Source organism: Lathyrus oleraceus, chromosome 5, assembly GCF_024323335.1.
Source record: "Lathyrus oleraceus cultivar Zhongwan6 chromosome 5, CAAS_Psat_ZW6_1.0, whole genome shotgun sequence".
Lineage (NCBI taxonomy): Eukaryota > Viridiplantae > Streptophyta > Magnoliopsida > Fabales > Fabaceae > Lathyrus > Lathyrus oleraceus.
This window is the reverse complement of record NC_066583.1, coordinates 634,809,645-634,827,866: the sequence shown is the minus strand read 5'-3', so window position 1 is coordinate 634,827,866 and position 18,222 is coordinate 634,809,645. Positions and strand designations below refer to the sequence as shown.

The window sequence follows — 18,222 nt, the reverse complement described above, 5'->3', positions numbered from 1 at the left end:
GAGTATTGTACTAGTGAGACAACTTGTCTGAATGAAGACCAAGAAATAAATAAGACCCCTGGCGAACTTGCTCAAAGCAAGACCAAGATGCATCATGATGCATGATATGTAAATGCAAATGTTATATTGTTTATTTTCAAAGGAACTTTAAGACATAAGTTGCAAACATAATGATAACACATTCCAATGTACTAAAATCTCGTTTTATTAATAATAAAACGGATTACAATCAGAAGTACAATTTCAATGGTCATAAGCGAAAAGAAACTAGATCTATGGAATCATGTCTGATGATGACCAAACTCCAAGCTGACACTTCTTGCAAAGTCTTTTGATCTCTCTTTCGTAGCTTCTTTTCATGGCATCCTTCTCTATCACGAGCTGGTCTACAATGCCTTTCCAAACACCACAAGTAGGAAGATGAGCAGATAACGAACTGTTGGAGCAAAATAAATCCCATTGGCCTCTAGATCTCTTCACAACATGTTGCTCGAGTAATTCTATCAAGTTGTCATTTTCCTTTAGTTGCTCCTGCAATTCTACTTTCTTAAGGTGTAAGGTGTGAAATTTATTTTCCCAATCATCCCTCTCTTGCTTCATCCTACCCAAAGCTTCTTGCAACTCCTCTATGCCTTTAATAGTGGGAGATTTGACCATTACTAAAGACAAAGGACTTTCATAAGCGTAGGGCATCTTGAATTCCTTTGCTTTCTTCTTCACCCAACTAGTGTAAGGCTCCAAAGCTACACAATTCCTCAATCTAAGCTCACCTTTTCTCTTCCTATGAACATTGTGCCAAGCATGCATTATCCTAGATTTCAACCCCTGAGTGTCCTTCCCTTCTTGGAAAAATAAACCTTCTAACAAAGTGTTATTAGGTTTGTCTTTCATAGCGAACTCAAGTTGACGTCTTTCCAAAGCCAGATTATAGTTGATTCCTCCTTGTGTACCAAGAAGAGGCACATTAGAGAACTCCACACAACTATCAATAATCTCAACGTTGTCATAAATAGAAGAATACAAATTAATGTTGTCATTGGTGAGAGACATAAGTTTTTGAGACCACCTCAAACAACTCTTGTTTTCTTGGAAGATATGAGATTGCGGCAAGTGTGAAATAAACAACTTGTACAGTAAAGGCGCACAACAAATTATAGTTCCACCCCCTTTAGAAGTCCTGTGATGAATGGAGAAATAAGTATCGCCGAGCAAAGTTGGAATCGGATTCCCAATCAAGAAGATCCTCATAACATGAACGTCAACAAAATTGTCAATGTTAGGAAACAAGATCACACCATAGATGAGTAAGGCAAGAACAGTCTCGAAAGCCATCATACTATTAACATTAGTAAAAGAAAAGGCATTTTCCAATAGAAACATTGAAGTCAACCCTCTGATACCTCCTTTGAGAATAAGATTGGCCTCTATGTCAGACTTCCTTAGATGAATGGCTTCGGTAATAACCCGACACTCAAGAATTCCTTCCACCCCACTAAAAGGAACTCTATCAAAAACCGGTACACCAAAAAGGTGAGCATACTCATCCATGGTAGGCAACATCTGATAATCAGGGAAAGTGAAACACCGGTAGACAGGATCATAGAACTGAACCATAGTGCAAAGAAGACCATCCTCAATATCAGTAGATAGCACAGACAAAAGTCTTCCAAAACAGTCTCTGAAACCCTTAGGACCATCCACAAAAGATTCTAGCTTTCTTAATTCCATGATATTGGGACATCAGAAACTGTGTTTCCGCATATTCCTTCTTCCAATATCCATGATCAAAATATAGATGTTTGCAACAAGAGTCTCTAAGTTCCTTGAAAGTTGAGTAAAATTCTTATGAATGCCATGAGTGCATGATGCAACAATCACAATCAAGGTCACACAAAGCACATAAACAAGGTCTAAAGGTTCGGAGTCACGAGCATGGAGTCAAGGGTAAGAACCAACCCACAATGTATGTACTAAGAATATAATCACATGTAGAACAAGGTTCTAAAAAGTTCCCAGAGTCGTAATTCCATCTTTTGGATATTATCGGTTTATACGACTACTCGTCAACCAATAATATTATCAAGAGAAACTCATCCGAGTGTAGTATCGTGTAACAACTAATTCAAGTCTACACCTGAACAACCACCGCACTACGGCCTAAAATGCCAAGATGGGTTAAGGGTTATAAGGTCCTCAACTTCTCGGGCTCCCAGGTTCAAAAAAGTAATGCCAACTACGACTACTTGTATGACATTAGTAATCCCAAAGGGGCCTCCACTGAGTGGGGGATCTCAAGTCATCTTATTAAGGATTAACTCCACATAAGCCGAACATGAGTATACCACCCTCCTATCATAAGAGCTCTCAAGTTCGGGTATAGGACCTATCTCACCATACAGAGATCACCAAGCACCAGACATAACAAGCAATAACAAACAAAAACAATCATAATATATACAAAAATAAAGATGGGCTTAACCCACTAGGGACTACTCCCCAGCAGAGTCGCCACTTTTCTATAGCGGTAAAAATTTGAGATTAAGTTACTAATTAACTTAACTCGCAAAGAAAGAGTCGCCACCATGCTTTTATTGTTTCCAAAGGAAAAGGGAAAAGTAAGAACAAAACCCAAGAAGTTTTAAAACAAAACTAGCAAAAAGAGAATAAGGGTCTAGGGGTTAGTTATGTAGAGGGAATGTATTAGCACCTTAAACATCCATGGTACTCCATGGGAACCTCTTTGAAAATATACACATTTTGGTTTGCAAAAGGGTGTTGTTTGTTAAAAGATTTTAGGGATGGGAAAAGAAGCATTTTTATTATGATTTGGTGTTTGCCAAGACTTTTAAACTTTCATGCCTACGTACCAACAAAGTGCAATGGAGGATAAAAACCTCGTAGTTCATGGTAAAAATAACAAATATGTTTGTTTTGATTCATTTTTTATGGATAAGACATTTTGTCATTTTAAGGAGAATACTCAACTAGTCACCCACAAGTATGAGAACTTTGCATCATCATAAGAAGGGCTCCAACTTGGATAAGGATCAACAAGTATGCCACTAGCTCCCACAGATGGAAAAGAATCATCATCAATACTATGGAGATAGGAGGATTATAACTCAACTATGGAAATGACTCATCACTAATGCATTGAGAAAAGTTTAAAAGGAAAAGCGCACAAGGGCACAAAATGGTTTGAATGAGTTAGGCCTTTTCTATCTTTTGAAATTGGTCTAAATATGCTTAAGATAGATTACCATTTATTAAGAAAAGATTTGAAGATCACTTGACAAAAGTCAGGGTTTACTGAGATAGTGGTTCAAGTTAAAACAGGAAGGTTTTGAAAAAGAGAGAAGATTTTGAAAATTAAAAAAGGGTGAAGGAGAAGAAGACACTATCCTAAAGCAGTAAGGTAAAAGCTAAAGAAGAAAGATCTAACCAAGAGATAGTAAGTTTTGTGACATAAGTTAAGTAAGAATTCCCTCCTTTGGATTAATCCTCAAGCAAGCAAAATAAACAACTAGTAACCCATGTGTCAGATGAAACCAGAGTAACTAATCCAAGTCTTTCAAAGGAAATCCCAAGTCAAAGGCATCAGATGAATTTCAAGGTCTCAGGTCACAAGTCCCAAAGGAAAGGTCAAGATCCTAATTCTAATTCCATAACTCCACAAAGATGCCAAGGATAGTAACCACAAGTTCATGAATTAAGAGAGACAAGTTTCCATTTTAGGGTTTTTAATAATTACATATAGAATGGTTCAAATGGACCAAGAACAAAAATGACATAATCACAATGTAATATGAAATGCTAAACATAAAGCATAAAGTAAATGACATAAAAACAAAGGAGCATAAAATAGATGACTTGAAAATAAAAGTTAATACAAGTAAAGTGTTAGTAAGCGATGTTAGTAATCAAAGATAAAAAGATGTTTTGGTCACTTTTTGGAGAACACTCAACTATCCACTCATAAGCATGAAAATATGAACCTATATATTATTTATGAGAAGGGCTCCAACTTGGATAAAATCAACAAGTATGCCACTGGCTCTCACAAATGGAAAAGGAGCAAAATTTTCACACAATACCATGAGGAATAGGAGACTTACAGTCTCACTTATAAAAATGCCATTAGCTTTTGGGACAAATTTAGCGTTATGTTAAGAAATTGTAATTGGATTTATATAGAAGTCACAACTATCTAAGGTCGGTCAATAATAATGTTTGTGTTGATACATGCTAGAGAAATGATATATAAATCATCCTCCTAAAGCTATACCACACAAGAAAAGAAAATGAAAGGGGATGATCAAGCACAAAGACTAAGAGGATGGTCCATTACTTCAATCCACATTTCATGACACTTAAGACAAACTTATGCATCAATCCAAAGTACCTTAAATGATTCGTAATCACTTAGAAGGTAGATTTGAAATGATGAAAGTTCATCAAGCACCAATCCACATATTATGACTAGATGGACACAAATCCATCCAATTGATCAAAAAAAGAAATGGATGAAGATGAAAGGGGACAAAAGAGGTCACACCCAAATTGACTCACAAATTTGATCAGGTCATCATCAAAATCAATCATCCATTTTGGTGGATTAGGATTCTCACCCCATCAACACCCAAGATCCATTGAGTTTGATGAGACTTGAAGTCAAAATCATCATGATCCAAGGCCAACAGAAATCTACAAGGTCAAACAAATTAAAAATGCAATTAAATGAAATAAAAATGCATTAAAGGTATTTTAAAATTATTTTTAAAATGGAAATAAAATGGAAAATCCATAAAATCCTTCAAAACACCAAATAAGTGACCAAGAAAAATATGGAAGGTTGAAAATAAAATAAGAAACATATAATAAAATTTTCAGAATTTTAAAATGCATAAACTATTTTCAAACCAATTAAAACAAAGGAGAACAGAGAAAATTCATGAAAAATAGAAAATCAGTGAAATAAAATGTGAAAAATAAAAATCAGATGAAGAAAACTAAAAGAGAATTTCAGAAATTATTTTGGGATTCTTTGGATAAAAAATGAAATTACTACGAATTTTTAAAGAAAAGGAAATTTAAAATAATAAAAGAAAAAGAATGAAAATCAGAAAAAATCAGGAGGGTTGGATCATGCCTCATTAATTGACGTGGTAGATCCAACACTCCAAATGCTGAGAAACACAATGGAATATGCTGCAAGCGAAACACAAAATCCGGTTTGAATTTAACCAATCAAAACATTTCAAAATGTCAACGTGTCTGGTCCAAACTCATACCACCTAAGAAATACTCCAGTCATCTTCTCCGGTGAGCTCTCACCGAAGTTTTATCGTTTGGTAACTTCAAGACACGAGACCACCACCATTGTGATCCTCTTCTCATCCCGAATTCAACCTTATGCCTCAAATTCATTTATGTGAACTAAACAAAGGAAATTTCAAAGAAGTTTCAGAAAAAAGCAAAAAACGAAAGTAAAATCAAATGATGAACATGATCAATCAACACTAGATAAGTTAGGGGAAAACATCAGAGAGTGAAGGACTACATTGTGGTAACTTGTTTCAGTTCAACTGATGCTCAGAAGTTGATGAAGCTCGATCTGGTTGGAGCAATTCAGGAGGTCTTAGAGCTTGAGAATTGTTGCAAAAATTTTAGAGAATGTCGACGGAGCTAATAGAATTAAGAAAATGGATTGGAACAGGCTGAAAACACGATAGTTGAATTTTCTGAAAAAACATCAAGTTGCAACAGGGGTTTCTTGGCTCTCCAAAGCTTGCAAATGAAGGCAACAGGTTCCTCTATTTATAGGCAATGTAATTGGATTCAAATATGTGTGGAATGATGCAGAATTCGTGCAAAACGAATTTGACCCAAGTGTGTGAAAAGTGTGACTTGAAACCTCCAAAACTCATCCAAATGATGCATTTTAAGTGTCAATTAACTTCTGGAGGTTTGATTAAACATATTTAGAACCAAAATACTTGCTAATTTGGCTTAGAATTGAGTTTTGTCATGATCAAATTTCGGACAATGGTGATTTCTTCAGTTTCATGTCACCACGTTCAACTCAATGGGGTATCCTACTCAAGAGGCTTTATGATCCCATTCTTTTTGCAATGTGTTAACTTCAAGGCCAAGATTACAATGAACCAAGAAAGGTTGAATTTGGATGCTTGAGCACAAAGTTATGGTGTGTTGAAGTTGGCATAAAATACTGGTTCCATAACTTAGAAAAATTTGAGTGTTCTATGGCTGAAAATGACCTATAATATCCCAATGAATTCCATGGTCTTCCAAACATAATTTGACCTTGGTCCTTGAAGAAAACTTGTAGATGGCATCACAAATAACATTGTGCAAGAAGAATAAACTCCAAATGTTGAGAATTGAAGAAGTTATGATCTTTGAAAGTTGATAAAAAGTCACTTGAAAATATGTCAAATTTCACTAAGTCCATAAATGACCTATAATGTCTCTAAACTTTTGATGATCCTCCAAGCATAATTGGCTCTTGTCATGTAAAGAGAAGTTGTAGAGGAGTTTGAGAAGAGTCATATGAAAAAAGGGACATTCAAAAATATTGAGAATTGAAGGAGTTGTGATCCTTGGAACTTTGATCTCAAAATGTTGACTTTTAGGTCAAACCCCTTGGAACAAGTTTGTGCACTTGAACTTTCCTGGAATTTCAAAGCACATGGGTGATAATATTAACTCAAGATAAGGTATCCTTGATGGTATCTTGATAAAATTTCTCAAAGCTTGAAGTTGCTAGTTGAAGAAGGCATGGAAATAAACACATGAGCCTTTGACTTTCTTGAGAAGTAGGTCACCAAACTTTGATGTGCCCTTGACTTGAGGAGTGATACCTTGCACAATAAGCTTAAGAGAAACAAGACATATTTTTGGTATTTTGATTAGTGGTTAGATAATCAATGAATCAAATAAACACAAAGGTAAAACAAAGAGGTGCTTGGTGATCCCTACAATAAGCAAACCCAAAGATGAATAGGGGAAATGTCAAGATATGACCTTGCTTGTATGTAAAAGATGAGAATGAGATGTGGGATCTTGTGGTTAAAAATTAGGGTATGACACTTAGATTACATGATTTGGCTAGCTTACTTCATTATATAAGGAGTGCACATGTTTAATTTCAAAAATACACCAAAAATTACGTGTGTTTTTTCTTCCTCACTCTCTTTACTATGCATTCTCGAAATGTCGAATTGTCAACTTATTCCTTTTTTTTCTACTCGTTGAATTTTTTGAGTATTTTCTTGAATTCTCTTTGGAGAATAGTTTGAATTTCACCACGTTCGAAAATTTATTTGGCGTGGTCAAACGACCATTATTGAATTTTCGTTGAATCATTATTTGAATTTCTCCTCGTTTGAGAAATTATTTGGAGTGGTCAAACGACCATTATTGAATTTTCTTTAGAGAATGATTTGAATTTCTCATTGTCTGAGAAATTATTTAGAGTGGTCAAACAATCATTATTGAATTTTCTTTGAAAAAGTATTTAAATTTCTTTTTATCTAATAATTATTTAGAATAATATTTGTACCAGAGAAATTGTAATCTTAAACTGAATAATTATTTACGTACAAGTACTAATTTGTCCAATATAAAATTAAAATGTTTTACCTTTAAGACGTTGTAATTAACTGTTTATCTTGTACAATTTTAAATAGTATCATAATAAGTTTTAAAAGTAATATATTTTAAAGAAAGCCACATAATTCACAACTAATTAATAATTTTTTCGATGACAACTTTTTCAAAATTGTAACAATTGCTGTTTACACAAAGTGTGGATGTGTAATTTCAAGCAAGTAAATCAAACTTCTTTTGTCCTTCTTTAAAAGCATATGTATGCTTCCTCCAATAATGTTCGGATTAAAATATAACAAAATATTATAAAGACGTAAAGCAATATACAAAACATGTATCCACCTAAGGTTTACTCTATTTCTATATGGTGATTCAATATTCATTTCTCATTTTCGTTCTTCCTTTTTTCTCCCCTATATATAACCTCACTACTCTCCTCCCTCTTGTCCTCAAATCACATTCATCTCTTCCTATTTCTCTCTCTCTCAAAATCTCTTTCTAACTCTCTCAAATTATTCAAAACAAAACAATTCTATCAAAATAAAAAACTTAATATGGAAAGCAATCTACCTGTGATATCAAAGAAAGTGTGGAATATGGTACGTGTGGCTTTCTACATGTTGAAAAAAGGCATATTAAAGAGAAAACTAATGATGGACCTAAACATGATGCTCAAACGCCGCGGAAAACTAGCCGGAAAGGCCATTGTAAATCTAATGTTCCATCACCACCACAAACACGGCGGCTCCACCTCAAGCCGACGATCCCACGACTCACACCACCAATTCATCACCTCACGAGAGTATGAATTCAGCTGCAGCAACACTCCCAACCACTTCTTCTCAATAGGGAAGCGTCATCACAGCCACAATCACAAGCACAATGCTCAAACACGACTTACACACGACGATGAGGTGACGACTATGAATGCAGTGAAGGCAGTATTGGAGATGCTTAACAACGATCAAGCGATTGTAGAAGCGTCTCCAGCACTGCCCGGATTCGGAAGTAGCCCAATGGTGAGGCAATTGAGGGTGACAGACTCACCTTTCCCTTTAAGAGACGATGATGAGAAGGACAATCAGGTTGATAAAGCAGCAGAAGATTTCATAAAAAGGTTTTACAGTCAATTGAGGAAGCAAGATTGATTGTTTAATATTAATCTATTTTAGTTAATAAAAAGTTTGTAATGTTTGCTGTGAATGTTAAGTAACCATATTTTAGTTAATAAAAATCTTTCCGAGGTACCCTTAGTACTAAAAAAAGAATTTCAATAAATGCTTTCAAGTTAGGATATACCCTCCTCGGCCATAAGCACCTTGCTGAATTTTGGGTTTAATATTAAACACTTTTGTTTCTTTACTTCTAGTCTTTTGTCTATTGATAACACTAAATCATAGATTATGCTACATCTTTTAAATAGTATTTCTAATTTTTTTTAATGATACGAACTATTGTGCAAACACTCAATTTGATTTAAAATTATTTAAATTAAATAAGATCGGTGAGATTTTTATTGGAAAAATGATGTTTTTTTTATGCTAGAAGTATGAGATTGATGATCAATCAACATTGGAGTCAACCAGTTCAATTGTTGAATTAAAACCTTATCTGATACAGAGAGAAAATATATTTCGAGATTACAAAATCAATCTGAAAGTCGATCGAGACAACTCAACTGCAAGGGAGGTTGGTATTGGAGATGGAAACGAGGCTGGTGCGGCATGATGATGACTCTTAATTGACGCAGCAACACATAGTGAGGTTGACCGTAGAGTCCGGGTAAAGTGAAGTTGGCGGTGAAGCGATAGGGGAGGGAGTCTGGTGCAGTGGGGCGACAATGGTTCTGGATCCGGCCGATAGTTTGGTTTGTCGCAACTCAGGTCCAATTTTCTCGGTCCATGTGTATTTTGCTTCATTGTTGTATTTCGTGAATCTGTTCAGAATTTTAGAGTTGAAGAGAAAGATAAATGTTTGAGAATCCTACAGGTAATCTTAGAGGGGCAAGGGTAAGTTCCTAATAATGTGTTCTTGGAATTTGGGAAACCCTTTGAGATATTTAATAGGGGTTGAGAAATACTTCTAAAAAATCTTGGGATTGTATAAGTCATATGTTGAGAGTTGGAGAGATTGGAAAATACTTAATTGGGAAGAAAATAGAGTTTGTTCTTGAAAATTTGGGTGTCTATTTTCTTGTAAATCTTTTGTATAAACTCTTGAAAGTATAATGTTCTCTCCTTCAGAGTAGATTGTTTGATACAACTAGGTAAATAAGTTATTAAGGTTATTGTCTTTACTTTATCTTCTTATGTTAAGTTAAAATGTTGCCTTATTTCACTAAGAGTTAACTTTTAGTGAAGGCTATTTACTTTAATTGTCATTGTTATTTGTCCCCACACATCAAATTTCTTGGTGTAATTGAAATTTAAATAATTATACTGAAGTGTTATTAATTATTCTACCAATTTTTCACAACAAGTGGCTCCCACCGTGTGGCAATTAGATTTTGTTTACAAGTGAGCATCATGAATTCTAAATGTATATCAAGAGGTTTTCCGGGGACAATAATTTTGGATTGTGGAAAGTGAAGATGCAAGAAATCTTAACTCGAGATAAGTGTAATAATGCATTGAAGGGTGGGGAATTAATGCCTACACAAATAACATAAGTAGATGGGTCATTATCTTGTGCCTGGTGGATAAAGTTCTAAGGGAAGTTGCCATGGAGAAGACTGTGGATTTAATATGGATAAATCTTGAATCATTGTACATGGACAAACCTTTGGCTAACAGCTTGTGTTTGAAAAAATAAATCTACTCATTTTGAATGATAGAGAACAAATTCATATTGGAGTAGTTGATAGAATTTCACAAGATTAGTGATGATCTAGAGAATATTGAGGTGAATATTTATGATGAAGACAAGGATCTACCATTGTTAAGATCATTACCCTAGTCCTTTGATCACTTCAAGGATGGTCTTCTATGGTAATGAATGTACTATTACTTTAGATGAAGTCCATACAACTGTTAGATACAAAGAATTTTCAAAGGTGAAAGATTTGAAGGTTGACATTAATGGTGAAGGCTTGAGTGTCTCAAGAAGAGGAATTGAGCGTAGAGGGATGTTAAAATCAAATAGGTTTGACAATTCAAAGTTAAAATGATTTATTTGATAGAAACCCTATCATGTCAAGAGGGATTGTCTCAACAATGGAAAAATTAGAATTCTTTTTGAATTGCAGTTTCCTCCAATGAAGATAGTCATGAGAGTGTTGGTGAATTATTAATGTTGAGTGTTGAGTCGGAAGAGGGGTTGTTCATGGACTTAGGTTTCTCTAATAACATATGTCTAACAAAATAATACTTTAATACTTTGAAGTTGGAGCAAGGTGGAGTTGTTCTCCTTTATGACAATAAGACATGCAAGATTCATGGTATTTGTACGGTTAGAGTTAAAATGTTTGAAGATCATGAGTTTCTTCTTTACAACGTGCGGTATGTTTCAGAGCTCATGCAAAAGTGTTTATTCATAAGCATGTTTGATGATCTATGATATTGCTCTATAGTTGAACATGAGGTGTTAAGATTTCACATAGAGAATTGGACATAACTAAAGGGTCTAAAATATGTGGTTTATGAATTTTAAAAGGTTATAATATTGTTATTCATTCATCATCATCTAGTGAAGACTTTCATGACAATAACATGTTGTGGGATTTGAGATAAATGCATGATGGATGTCAGAAGGTAGTTTCAATGCACACTATAATGAATTTTGCAGAAGACAAGGGATGAAAATGTATGTGACCTCTGAGTTTCCATTGAGTTTCTGAGGTAAGGTGTGGCCATAGAAAATTACTTGGTTAGCAAGTGTTCATTTACTGAAATAGATTTCCAAATACTTATAGAGGTTTAGAGATGAAGGAATGTAACTTACTCTATTTTAAAGGTTGACAAAACTTTACTTGTTGATCAAATGAAGTCAATTCAACTTGATGGTAAAGTTATGGATTGTACCTTCAATGACTATCCAAGAGGTAGGAAGGGTTATGAGTTGTTGGTAGTAGAACCTGGAAGAACGAAGTTCATTAATTGAGGGAACAAAAAATTAAGTTTTTAGACCTCGATAAGGAGGTAGATTGTACCATAATGAGAAGAAAAGTATAGACCTCGAGATTAAGTTTTTAGAGACTATGGCAAAGAAAACTAAGTTTGAGGTGGAGGTTCCTATTATAGATACTAGTAGTATTGAGGGAACAAAAAATTAAGGAGGTAGATTGTACCATCGTAAACAGACGGTAATGCATACCTTAGGTGTTATGTTTTGAATATGGTTGAAGGGTTGCAAACCATACTTGTAGGCTTGATATACTATTAAAGCTGGAAAAAGTGGTTAGAAGCAAATTGATGTAATTGGAAAGATCAAGGTTCAAGTGCGACTTTAACTTGATCTATGTTGTTGAATAGTGATTCCACATGGCAGATAGTAGTAAGGTGGTCGAGGGTTAAATTGGCATCACCATAGTTTCAAGTCAAGGCGGAAATTGTTGAAGTGCCTTAAAATCTTAGGTGATAAAGAGAAAAAAAATACTTTGAGATTGAAAAAATCGGAAATCAGTCTAGATGTCGACAAATATGGAACAATCGTGAGGAAGGTTGGTAGCGGGGATGACAACATATGTGGCATAGCGTGAGGTTGGATCCAGAGTTAGAACGATGGCAAAGAGTGAGGATGGTTGTGGAACCACGAAAATGTGAAGCTAAAAGTGGAGACAACGTTGCGGTGGAGCCTATGTTGGTGGCACGACTGTGGTTTTGGGTTTGAAGAGTGGTTCATTTTGTTAAAGCTCGGGTCTTTCTTTATCGGTTAGAGTGTATTTGGATTCATTGTTATAGTTTTGTTGATTTGTTCCTTTAGGGTTATGTTTTGGAATTTTTATGGATCTATTGGATTTTAGCAATTATAAATATGTATTTATTGCATTCTTGTCATCACAACCTTCCGAAATTTAGAGTTAAAGACAAAGGTAAATGTATGGAATTCCTAGAAGTAATCTTAAAGTCGCAGGGTTAAATTCTTAAGATTATGTTCTTGGAAATTGGGAAACCTTGGAGATATATAAGGGGGATTAAGAAACACTTCTATACACCTTAGACTTGTGTTATTCATATATTGAAAGTTCGAGGGATTAGGAAACACTTGAGTAGAAAATATAGTTCTTTTTGGAACTTGAGTGACTCTTTTCTTATAACTAATTTGTAATCTTTTGTTACAATACTTGGAAGTGTAGTTAAAAATTTATTAGAAAATTTGACTTAGAAAAATTTATGGCGCGGAAGCAAGTTTCAAATATTTTCCGGATCAAAAATCGTCTAACCAAACCTACTATTGAAAAGACCGAATATGCGTATGTGTACCAATGGTATGATAATAATTCACAAGTTTATTTTCCAATACTTTAAACACTAAATTTGAATACTCTACTATAGTAAAGGTTTATCTTTGACGATAACAACACACAAAAAACTAATTGAAACAATTTGTCGAACACTTTGCGTGTGATTAACAAAGTTTGGATGTTTGTATAATGTTTGTAGCTTTTAGAAATCCAATCACTACCAAATGATATGCGATTACTATAATAACACAAATTTCACAATGATTCAAAAATTATTATCCAAACAATGTTGATCAAGAGATCAAAGTAATCGACAATTTGCAACCCGGAAAATTAATAGAGATAGATAGATAGATAGATAGATAGAGATAGAGATAAAGATATATATATATATATATATATATATATATATATATATATATATATATATATATATATATGTATATATATATATATATATATATATATATATATATATATATATATATATATATATATATATATATATATATATATATATATATATATATATATATATATATATATATATATATATATATATATATATATATATCTTTATCTCTATCTCTATCTATCTATCTATCTCTATTAATTTTCCGGGTTGCAAATTATCGATTATTTTGATCTCTTGATCAACATTGTTTGGATAATAATTTTTGAATCATTGTGAAATTTGTGTTGTTGTAGTAATCGCATATCATTTGGTAGTGATTGGATTTCTAAAAGCTACAAACATTATACAAACATCCAAACTTTGTTAATCACACGCAAAGTGTTCGACAAATTGTTTCAATTAGTTTTTTGTGTGTTGTTATCGTCAAAGATAAACCTTTACTATAGTAGAGTATTCAAATTTAGTGTTTAAAGTATTGGCAAATAAACTTGTGAATTATTATCATACCATTGGTACACATACGCATATTCGGTCTTTTCAATAGTAGGTTTGGTTAGACGATTTTTGATTCGGAAAATATTTGAAACTTGCTTCCGCGCCATAAATTTTTCTAAGTCAAATTTTCTAATAAATTTTTAACTTGTGACCTATTCACCCCCTCTAGATCTAGGCATATCATCTAACAAACATAGCAGGAGAATATAAAGTAAAGACAATAAGCACAATAATTTCTTTGCCCATTTCAATCAAACGATTTACTTAAGGGAGAGAGGAGCTCTCTAATTCACTACACTTCCTAGTATTGAACCCAAGATTTGTTAACACGATCCACCATTTCAGACTACTTCCTTGCCGACACACATAGTCTCAAGGCTTTCACTCGATCGAATTCGAATTGCACAATCTTGTCAAAAATCTCCAAACCCTAAAGATCTTGAAGGAAAACCCCAAACCGACTTTCTTATTTGAATCCCTCAAAGATTGCAACCCAATATTCTCAATAAAACAAACCTAATTGGATGTTATCAATCCTAATATATATGGCACCCAATCAAAAAATAATTATGTGTAGTTTGATTCCGTGTATGCATAGATTGAATTGAAGATGATGAGATGCTTTGAAATCCTGGAGTTTTACTCACTCTAAAAACCTTACTTGAGAATGATGCATGTATGAAGTATTTATACACATGGGTGATTGAAGGCAAAAGGAGATGCAAATAACTTGGAGAAAATATGAATTTTTCAAAAAAATTATCGTATAGGTCGATCTGTAAGATCTATGCGTCGACCTATTCAAGGTCATGCGTTGACCTATAACAGCTATGTGCTTCATATGTGTCGACCTGGGGAGTCAGCACATGAAACAAAATCTACATGCTTTAATACTGCAGCATACACGTTGACCTATAGAATGTATGTGTCAACCTATAGCAGCAAAAATGTTTCTATAGGTTGATCTGTAGGCAACATGCATCGACTTGTAGATAACATGTGTCAACCTATAGACAACATGTGTCAACCTATAATGCATTTTTTCACAAAAACTTATTTTTCATGCATTTTTATGCATGAGACCTTTTCCAAGTTGTTTCCAAATAATTTTATGCTTCCTAATTCTAAGATGCATGTAGAGAATCAGATGATACCTTCCAATATACATTAACGCTAAAGTATCCTAGTTTTGACATCATACAAAATGCATCTAAATAAAGTTGCACTCCCATACTCCCCCTTTTTTATGATGGCAAAACTTGAGACGATTCGTTCGTGCACTACGCCAAAAAGTGCTTTTGGCAGCACCAAAAAGAAAGCGCTTTTTAAAAAAAGCGCTGTAATAGCTTGAAAAAAAATTCGCCTATGTAAAGAAAGCGCTTTTAAGGTAAAAGCGCTCTTATAGGTCTCCACTTATGAAAGCGCTTTTAAGGTAAAAGCGCTCTTATAGGTCTCAGTCTCACATCTATGAGTTTCACACTTATGAAAGCGCTTTTAAGGTAAAAGCGCTCTTATAGGTCTCATGGGTTTCACACTTATGAAAGCGCTTTTAAGGTAAAAGCGCTCTTATAGGTCTCAGTCTCACATCTATGAGTTTCACACTTATGAAAGCGCTTTTAAGGTAAAAGCGCTCTTATAGGTCTCATGGGTTTCACACTTATGAAAGCGCTTTTAAGGTAAAAGCGCTCTTATAGGTCTCAGTCTCACACACTTATGAAAGCGCTTTTAAGGTAAAAGTGCTCTTATAGGTCTCATGGGTTTCACACTTATGAAAGCGCTTTTGAGGTAAAAGCGCTCTTATAGGTCTCATGGGTTTCAGACTTATGAAAGCGCTTTTAAGGTAAAAGCGCTCTTATAGGTCTCAGTCTCACATCTATGAAAGCGCTTTCATGGTAAAAGCGCTCTCATAGGTCATTTATAAAAATTATAATAAATCTAATATTACAAAATCCCTGACTTTCAGAAATCCCTCTTTCACTCTCTCTCGTTCGAAGCTCTCGCTGCCCTGGAAAAAAGCAAGTCCAAAAATTAAAAGGAAAATTGAACCCTACGTGAATCGAACACGCAACCTTCTGATCTGGAGTCAGACGCGCTACCATTGCGCCAAGGATCCATTCATGTAACGTTTCGTCTGGTAATTTATATATAAATATTTGTTTCCTTTCATGTTTTAAATATCAGTTTCCGCTATCATGTCTCATTTCTTCCCTTCTCAGAAAAATCGTTTCTTCTTCTTCCAACCTAACCTAACCCTAAAAAATGTAACAATGCTTCCACCGCCACCGTCACCCCCAAATTGAAATCAAACCCTAAAAAATCCAACACCACTGTCATCATCACCATTCACTTTCCTCCCTCACTGAATGACAAACCCTTTCCTTCACTGAACACTGACGGTAAGCCTCCATCCTCAACGCTTAACCACAACGAGTTTACGCCATTCTTCATTTACAAACAGGTTTGTGCTCCTATTTGTTCTTATTTGTTTTGATTTTTATTTTTCACAATAGATTATAATATTTTCATTCTCGTAACCATTTCATTCACACAGAAGAAAGGTTTTTTCTGAGTTCAGTTTTTGTGTCGGATTTTCTTTTAAGGTTCCTAAAAACTCATGCTTTGTTTTTGTTTTCAATAGTTCTAACACAAATTCCTCAGTTGTTTCACAACCCTATTATTTTAATAGTACTAATTATTCTTATTTTTCTCATTACAATGCTGCTGAGAATTCTCTTAAGAGAGTTGAAGAAGGTATGGTTTTTTTTGTATAGTTACTGAAGTAAGTTTGTCTTGTGTTGGAGTTTGAATACCTATAATGTGACAAAGAATGGTTTATACTCTGATAACTTTTAATATATGGTATTTTGTTAGAAATGCAAGGAGATAGAAAAATGCAAGGAGCAGGAGATGTGCAAGGAGCTGGAGGAATTGGAGATATGCAAAATACCTGTAAGTCTATGCTAACTATGATTTATTGTTGTGTAAAAAGGGAGCTTTTTTTAGTCTAGTTTATGTTCATTGTTTCAACAAAATACCTGTAAGTTTATAATTTATTATAAACTATAACTAATAATACTCATTGTTTCAGCAAGTGGGCAACACACACCAATTGCCAATGATCCTTCTCAACCAAATCAACAAACTACAACAGCACACAATCTTCCACCAACTGGCCTAAAGAAAAGAAGACTTGATGAAAATGGTAACATAAAGAGATCTGAGGTATGGGATCACTTTAACCTTATTCCTGATAGTGACCCCCCAATTACTGAATGTAAGTACTGCCACAAAATGTATATGCATGACTCTAAGAAACATGGAAGATCAAACTTAAAGAGTCACATGAAAACATGCCTCAAGTATGCATTGAACGTGTCTATCGACCCTACCCAAAGAATCTTGTTATATTCAACAACTAAGGGAAATATGTTGGTTCCATTAAGTTCTAGGTTTAACCATGTAGTTTGCATAAATGGATTCATGTAGAGAGTACTTAGTCAAGAGATTCATGGCCAGCAGTACAAACAACTTGTATCTTTGGCCGTATAATTCAGGGTTAGATTTTAATTCTAAGTTTATTCTAATCTTTAATTGTTTCTTTTACGTAAAAAATTTCCATATAAACTTTTGTTTTAATTTATAGGTGTCACTGGTTGTTGCTTGCTATTGATCCTTTAAAAGAAGTGGTATATTTTCTGAATTCGATAGATGGTGAATGGACAAATTATCCGGATATGAAGCAATTAGTTGATACGTAAGTGAGACTGTTCTAAATATTCGTGTATATTTATGTGAGATTGTTCTAAATATATGTTTTTATTTTGTTAGATCAATAAAAGTGTTCCGATCTCAAAGACAAGCTCGAGTACCACGTACTAAATCCAGCAACATTACGTGGATAAAAGTGCAGGTACTTTAATTTTCACAATTTTGCTTATAATAGTGATGCTACTTGATAAGAAAAGATAACTATACATTCTTATTTATTTTTCTATGTAGTGTCCTCTACAGCGCAACGATATCGATTGCGGATACTTTGTAATGAGGTTTATGAGGGAAATCATTAATATGAATCAAATAGAGATTCCAATCACGGTATGGATTTATAACTTAGGATTTGTTTTAATATTTATCGAATATTTCATATTATTTATTACTTTTAACTAAATCATGCATATTATGTTTTGTTATGTAGTACTTTGATGAATACAAGTGTGCTCATTACACGAGACTGCAGTTGGAACAAATCAAGGAGGAATTGTGTCAATATTTTATTGAGAAA

At 34.0% G+C, this 18,222-nt stretch overlaps 2 protein-coding genes and 1 non-coding gene across 3 annotated transcripts; 2 read left to right on the top strand and 1 right to left on the bottom strand.

The window, feature by feature from the left end:
• The first annotated feature begins 8,021 nt into the window (after positions 1–8,021).
• On the top strand, positions 8,022–8,997 carry LOC127087439 (uncharacterized). The gene has a single exon (XM_051028325.1). It carries the CDS (start codon positions 8,184–8,186, stop codon positions 8,775–8,777), a length of 594 nt encoding a protein of 197 aa, XP_050884282.1. The 5' UTR covers positions 8,022–8,183; the 3' UTR covers positions 8,778–8,997.
• Positions 8,998–15,981: 6,984 nt separating this feature from the next.
• Positions 15,982–16,053, bottom strand: TRNAW-CCA (transfer RNA tryptophan (anticodon CCA)). Its single transcript has one exon. It is a non-coding gene; the product is annotated as a tRNA-Trp (tRNA).
• A 429-nt stretch (positions 16,054–16,482) lies between these two features.
• LOC127082583 (uncharacterized) lies at positions 16,483–17,426 on the top strand. Its single transcript, XM_051022814.1, has 3 exons — positions 16,483–16,691; positions 16,812–16,889; positions 17,029–17,426. Exons 2-3 carry the CDS (start codon positions 16,814–16,816, stop codon positions 17,424–17,426), a joined length of 474 nt encoding a protein of 157 aa, XP_050878771.1. The 5' UTR covers positions 16,483–16,691; positions 16,812–16,813.
• Positions 17,427–18,222: the final 796 nt, after the last annotated feature.